The following is a 7,595-nucleotide window of genomic DNA, read 5'->3' on the forward strand; positions in this document are numbered from 1 at the left end:
TAGAGAAAGACAAATATTATATGTTATCACTTACATGTAGAATCTAAAAAATAATACAAATGTATCTATACATAAAACAGAAACAGACTCACAGACATAGAAAACAAACTTATGGTTACCAAAGGGGAAAAGGAGGCGGGGAGGGATAAATTAGGGGTATGGGATTAACAGATACAAACTACTATACATAAAATAAATAGGCAACAAGGATATACTGTACAGCACAGGGAACTATATTCAATATCTTGTAAAAACCTATAATGGAAAATAATCTGAAAAAATATACAAGTGAATCACTTTGCTGCACACCTGAAACTAACAATATTATAAACCAACTATACTTCAATAAAAAAATTTTAAAGATAAAAAAACACACACCACTTCAATATATATATATATATTTCATATGATATTGCTTATATGTGGAATCTAAAAAAAAAGGGTACAAATGAACTTATCTACAAAACAGATATAGAGTTACAGATGTAGAAAACAAACTTATGGTTACCAGGGGATTGGGGGGGGTGGGGATAAATTGGAAGACTGGGATTGACATATACACACTACTATATATATTCAGTAAAATAGATAACTAATAAGGACCTACTGTATAGCACAGGGAACTCTACTCAATACTCTGTAATGGCCTATATGGGAAAAGAATCTAAAAAAGAGTGGATATATGTATATGTATAACTGATTCACTTTGCTGTATACCTGACTACTAACACAACATTGTAAATCAACTAAACTCCAAAAAAAATTTTTTAAAAAATCACTGAAAAGAGATCTTATTCTCTTTCTAGCATAAGAATTTTCCTATGAATCAAACAACCAACACAATTTCTGACAGCCTTTTACAAAAACCTACAACATATAGATTCAATGTGTTAGATTGGACAATTCTTTGAAAACAATATTAACATCCTATGAGCTTAAGAAAGATTCTTCAAGGTCTAACTGCAGAGTGCTGAACACTCTTCATCTTTCTCTGGGATTTCTATTGGACTGTTTAGTACAACTGAGACCCAAAGGCTTCTGATGTCTTGGTCATGAAGACCTTTTCTCTCTTCTGTGGTTCAGAATTGGCAAACTTTATCCGTGGCAGAAACTCTAGTATGTTTCCTTTCATTTCAGAGGATCCAAAATTATTTATTTGATGTAATAAGTAGTATCAGTGTAAAAATGTGAAACACAGCCACCTTAAATTAGAGTTAATACAGCTAAGTTTAATTAACTACAGAAAAGGAGAATATATAAGAAATTGGTACTTTAAAAAGATGCACTTAAAACGGTTGAAGTCTTTCTCAATGATGTAAAGGGGCTCACAGAATGCAATTTTTTTCCTTTTCTAAACTGATAAAAGCTAAAATAATCTACATCACTGCATGAAATTCTTTCAGATCACTTCTAATTTTCTTAGTCTATGTTCAATATCAAATGTGTTTACAGTCACATAACACTTTTTGATAACATATTTCCTCCTCTCAGAAACGTTAATGAATGTCCACAGCCAAATCAAACAAAGAAAAAAAACACTTTAGAGAAGTGCTGTCCAACAGAACTTTCTGCCATGCTGAAAATGCTCTATTCTATGCTGTCCAAAATGGTAGCCACTAGCCACATATGGCTATGGAGCACTTGAAATGTGGCAAGTAAAACTAACTGAATCTTTAATTTTATTCAAGTAATTAAAATTTAAATAGCTATATGTGGCTAGTGGCACAGCTTTAGAGATTCCAGAAATAAGTCACGGGCCTATAATAGTATTCCTTATTAGCTTTCTTAGGATCCATTAATTAAAAGTAATTTCCCAGAATTTGCTTTACAAATTCACTTACTTAATTACCATCTAAGAATTATCATCATCCTCAAATCCCAGATGTTATTAAAAAAAGGTTTACTTAAATAAGACTGACATTTAAAATTGTTATTTAACATATTAGTAAAAGATAATTTTTTTTTTTTTTTTTTTTTTGCGGTACGCGGGCCTCTCACTGTTATGGCCTCTCCCGTTGCGGAGCACAGGCTCCGGATGCGCAGGCTCAGCGGCCATGGCTCACGGGCCCAGCCGCTCCGCAGCATGCGGGATCTTCCCGGACCGGGGCACGAACCCGTGTCCCCTGCATCGGCAGGCGGACTCTCAAGCACTGCGCCACCAGGGAAGCCCTAAAAGATAATTTTAACAGTACTAAGGACAACAAAACTGAGTGAGTTTTACAGAGAAATGATGAAAAATATTTGATTCTTCCCTTCCTCTATCTACATCCCAGCAGCAAGTCTTCTTGGCTCTACTTCCAAAATATATTCCAAATCCATTCACTTTTTAAAATCTTCTTTTGCTCCATCATACTCCAGGCTACCATCATCTCTTGCCTAGATTATTGCAACGGCTTCCCTTTAGTCTCCCTGCTTCCTCTCTATTCATTCTTAAAATTCATTCATTACACAGCAACCAGAGTGATTGCCTTAAAATGCAAATTAGATCACTTTACGCTTGTCCTTAAAATTTTTTCAATGACTTCTTCTATTCTTAGGATATAGTCCAAACTTTATTCCACAAGCCCACCTAACCAGCACCATTCCTTCCTCCTGCTACATCTCAGAGCTCATTGTGACACCACTTTTCACCCTTCACATGGTCCTGCCATATTTTCTTTCGTAGTGCTTCAACAGGCCCAAAATTTGTCTGGCCTAAGGCGTTGGTGCTGTTTTTTTCTGCTTGGAATGCTATTTTCTCAGATCTTCAGATAGGTGACTCTTGTCGTTGAGGCTGCAGCTCAAATGTCCTTTTCAGAAGAGGTTTTTCCCTCACCACTCTATCTCATTTTGCCACCTAGTCACTATTACATAGTCCTCTTTTATTTTCAGATTTTCTTTTACTTTCACAACCGAAATAATCTTTTTACTTGTTTCTGCCTATCTTTTCCCTCTGGAATGTTGAATCCATGGAAACAGGGAGCTTGTCTTCACTGCTTTGGCACATAGTAAGCTCTCAATATTTGGAGGGAAAAAAACTAGACTTTTTTATAACTATCATCTTAGGTCATACATAAATTGATCAAATCGGGTGAACTCTTTCAAGGCTGCCTCGGAACTAACACATTCAAACGGAAATAATTTAATCCCTTCATTCAAAAGCTGCTCAACAGCTTCTTTTAACACAGAAAAAATATTTTACTTTGACAATCTTTTGTTGAGTTTCATCTTCCTATCCTCTATCAGTTCTCTGTCATGGTAAGAATGGACCTATGGACTAAAGAGTGCCCTAATTCCTCTCAGCAGCCCTCAGAGGAGATTAGTTTCTTCAGCAGGTTAGTCTCCTTCCTTCTCAATGACCTTGAAGCTGTCCCCATGGAGCCACTTTAAATTTGTCAGTTTTAAGGTAAGGAGTCTGTTGGGTATCTCTTCATCCAAAAAAGGTTTATGCAAAATATTTATATAATCCAGGAAAGCATAAACCAGATGATGACAAAGTACCTATGCCTACTGTTTAAGAATAAGTATTTTTAGTGACTGAGTCTATTAGCTATTATTATCATAAATCTTATTGTCCATGAAGTCTCATTTTTCCTAAGGAGTCTGAAATACAGCATTTTAATAGGCAGTACTCAACTTGACAGGTTAAATCCTAAAAATGCATATTTAAATTTGTTGTTTTGAACTTCTAAGTACAATTTCCTGTAGAACAATTATAGAAGAAACTCAGCCGATTTAACCTCTAACACAGTTGAATGAGTACTTATTTTATTTCTGCTCTTACTGTTGATCAAGAAGGTAGGTATCCTAGCCCCCTGTAGAGAAGTGAGCTCTGAAGGTAGAGGACTGTATTTTACCCTCTGCGAGGCATTTTTGTACCTCTTTGATACTCATCACTTGTTCCTAACACCTAAGATATTGGTAAGGTGGCTATAGTCACTCTTGAGAGTACGTGTGTATATGAAACCCAGGAATCAAGCAAAACAAAATGCCAATTATCCTCTCAGAACAATACCCTTGAAAAGTTCCCACAATTCAAGGTTATGGCTTTAGTTCTTTTCTTTAAAGACATGAAAATAACTGAATACAACAAAATAACAGTCTGAATTGTATGAATTGTTTAAAGAAATTCAACACAAAGCCTGGAAACATAAAGCTTGTGACTTGGTAGGTTTCATATCCCCCTTTTCTACCTACAAAATGGTAGAAATCGTAAAGAAAAACCGCTGTAAATTTAACTTGAAAATGTAAAGAACAATGTCAAATGTTGATGTGTTGTACCACTATTTTGCCTATATAACCTATCCATCCAGTTATTAAAACACTTAAAAGGAACCAGGCACTTTGCAAGACTTCTTACTTGGACAAAAGACACACATTTTTAGATGGCTGCTCAGAACTCTTATCTGATCTCAAGAAAAATCTAATTGATACTTGCTGAATTCAAACCATCCCCCCCACCTCCACATTGGTCTCATCAGTAGTAAGTGCTCCCTGACTGAATCTTTCTAACTTCTAGGTCAGTTGGGCCTCGAGCCGTACATTCAACTCTGACAAAGCGTCTCCAACCTGATCAAGACCAACTTACAGCCTTGAACAGCCTCTTTTGCCACATAAAATCAAAGTAATGAAATGAAATGGCTTGGTGTGAAAAGCTGGGGAAATACACAGCCCACTGGAATGATGGAGCCATGCTCCAGATACAACTTGGAGCTATATGCTTATCTCCCACCCTTGTGATTCAAACACAGAATTAAGAATATATATCTATCTATCTCACCTAGCATTAAACCAGGACCTTCACTCCACCCTGTTCAACATAATGTATTTATTGCAAAAGGAAGAACACTGCTCTTAGAGAAAAACAATGCTGTATGACAATGTGCACATCACTTGCTTCAGTTTCGTTTCTATAAAATAGGGATAATAATAGCTGTCCCGACTAACTCACAGGGTCATTGAAAGGATCAAATAAGATAGTGAATGTGAAAGTACTTGCAAACTGCTAAACTATTATTGCTAAGTCGCTCCTTTTTTGAACTTCTGAGCTTTCCTCTACCTCATAGTTTAATTGCAAGGTTAATTAGAATATCCAGATACAGAAAATCTACATTAATAGGATTTTGGAGAGGGCGGTAGATAAATAATGGAAAATACTGATTAGGACAATGGGCCAGAACATAGGAAGTTAGCCTCAAAATTACAGTAAAGTCTTGATGCAAAACCACTACCGTTAGGGCTTACTCTTTGCAGACACCGGCCAGTTCCCCCAACACACGCAAACACCAAGCTGTACTGTGCTACTTTTAGGTGAATCACTGGGGATAAGCTGAGTCTGGAGGTGCAAAGGGGAGGGACTTCCAGTCCTGATGATCAGGCTGTTCCCCAATCCCTTTAACAAACACTCCTCCTACTCTTTGTGCCTGGCCTAGTTAATCAAAACTATTCCCGGTAAGAAAATGGCTGTCAAAGATTTTTTGCAAGGAGAGTCTTGTAACTATGAGAAACCAGTAGCATACCTACTCCTTCCCCCACCACGAACTATTCTGAATGGATAGATTCAGAAACAAACAAACAAAAAAAAACCGGATCATGGTTTGTTTCTCCCAAGACTCACTCTGGGCCTCACCCTCCAAGCTTCAGCTCTCCCATCTGTAAAATGAAGAATGACGGCGCCTGTCAACTCCATCCCACTGCTACCGAAAGGATGGATGAGACAGTGCCTGGAAGGCGCCAGGAGTGCTGTCTGATAAACACTAAGTCCTTCACTGTTTGTAAAGTATTAAGAGTCGGTTACGCCCTCCCACCTCAAAGGAATCGCCGGATTAGAACTGACACCCACAGTCACTGAAAAGAGCAACGCTTAAGCGGGCGGGGCGTATCCGCACTGAATCTGTTTCGAGGCGTGAGGAAGGAGGCGACCCTGCGCCCCGGAGAGGAGGAGCGGGGAGAGAAGGCTGAACGCAGGGGCCGTGAAGAGCCTACCTGTTGTTCCGGATGCTGACCAGCACACACAGCACCAGCTCTAAGTAGGTGCGTAGCACTTCCAGCCAACGGGTTGAGAGCTGCAGGGCTTCGACTTCTTCCCCGCCAGTCCTGGTGTCGACGCGGCCTCCATCGCCCGGGCCGCCTCCGCCGCTCAGGTAATTCTCCGCGGCGAATTCAACGCGCAGCTCTCGCACGAACCAGCCGCACTTGCGCATGAGGAATTCGAGCCGTGGCTGCTCCGAGGGCGAGACGCGGAGGCAGATGCGGAGCTGGGGCCAGAGAGCCGGGTAGAAGAGGCACTCGCGCCAGTGCGAACAGGAGGCCGAGGCCCGTAGCCGGTCGGACGCGGACAGGAAGGAGAAGATGTGCACGATTAGCTCGCTGGGCAGCGACGCGGCGCCTGCCGCTTGCCCGCACAGAGCCATTCGGCCCCGCTGCCGGCTGCCGGTCCTCGGCCGCCCCCGCAGTCCCCGGAGCAGCCCCCGCAGCCGTCGCAGCTGCTGCAGCCGCAGCCGCTGCCGCCGCCACCGCGCCACCCGGGCGGCCCCGGCTCGGGTTCGGGCTCCCGGTGGTCGGGGCTGCGGCACTGACAAGAACAACAACATCAATGACAAGGAAGAAGGGGGCGGAACCGTCGTGGGTCTCGGCGGAACCAAGTGCAGCACAAGTTGCGGAGAGGGGGAATGGCCTCTGCGGGGGTGGCCTCCAGATAGCCAGGCTCTGGCCTCTCAAACTGTACTCATGCGGATCCGAGGCCTGCACACTCAGGAACTTCAAAACCCTCGCTTGGACTGGTTAGGGGCCCGGAAGCGGCAGGATATATTGTAAGGAAACGGCAGCCCTCCCCGCGCCTGGAGGCGGAGGCAGAGCAGTGGTAGGAGCTAAGTTTGACGTCACCGGTGGTGGGAGGAGCCCTGCGTGACTGGGCGCGACTTCCGGAAGAAGGGAGCGCCAGATGGACGGTAGGGAAGGGAGACGCAGCACGTGATCCCTGACGCAGGCAGGCCGACCGGCGGGGCGGGGCGGGAAGCGCTGGTGGTGCCGGCGATGGGCGCCCCCTCCCGTCTCACAGAGGACGCCGAGTTCCGTCAAGTCTGTAAGTCGGTTAACTTGGGTATTCAGGCGGTGGAAGTGGCGGAACTCGCGTTGGTGCAAGGGCTCGTGACGTTTCTCATTATATGTTTCTCTGTTGCTGGGCTGAGGACTCAAGAGCCAGAGTGGTGGCTTGGGTCTTTCTCAGCCGTCCCACCTGCCCGGAGTATCGTTGAGAGTTTCTGAGAGAGAGCCGCTAAGGATGGGGAGCGGGCGCAGTCGCGGGCTTCCCCGGAGGGGCTGGGTCGCGTAGAGGAGAAGCGTGGGGCGGGGCGGCTGGAGGCCGGACAGAGGTCGCGAGTGGACACCCCCTATTCCTTGTTCGGACCTCGAAGTGGACCTGCGCGTACACCTGGTGTGTGGGGAAGGAGTGAGGACAGCGCCACCCTTTGGATTTAGAGGGAGAGGAGAAAAAAAAAGGCGAATGAGTTAGGTTTGTTGGTTGATAATCGGCCTCTTCTCCGCGGTTTGAGGGAGGCTCCGAGTTCCCGGTTTTGAGGCCCTAGGTGTAAAGAAGCTGATTGTTAGGGTAAAGA

General features: G+C 43.5%; 1 protein-coding gene across 1 annotated transcript in view; it reads right to left on the reverse strand.

The window, feature by feature from the left end:
- FBXO33 (F-box protein 33) overlaps nt 1-6,572 on the reverse strand; it is a gene marked incomplete at both ends in the record, with an annotated part of 29,284 nt that extends 22,712 nt beyond the window's left edge. The window contains one exon of the mRNA XM_079699728.1: nt 5,965-6,572. Coding sequence (XP_079555854.1) covers nt 5,965-6,572 — 608 coding nt within the window. The remainder of the gene's footprint in view (nt 1-5,964) is intronic.
- Nucleotides 6,573-7,595: the final 1,023 nt, after the last annotated feature.

The sequence above is a fragment of the Hyperoodon ampullatus genome (genome assembly GCF_949752795.1).
Source record: "Hyperoodon ampullatus genome assembly, chromosome: 3".
In the NCBI taxonomy this organism is placed as follows: domain Eukaryota; kingdom Metazoa; phylum Chordata; class Mammalia; order Artiodactyla; family Ziphiidae; genus Hyperoodon; species Hyperoodon ampullatus.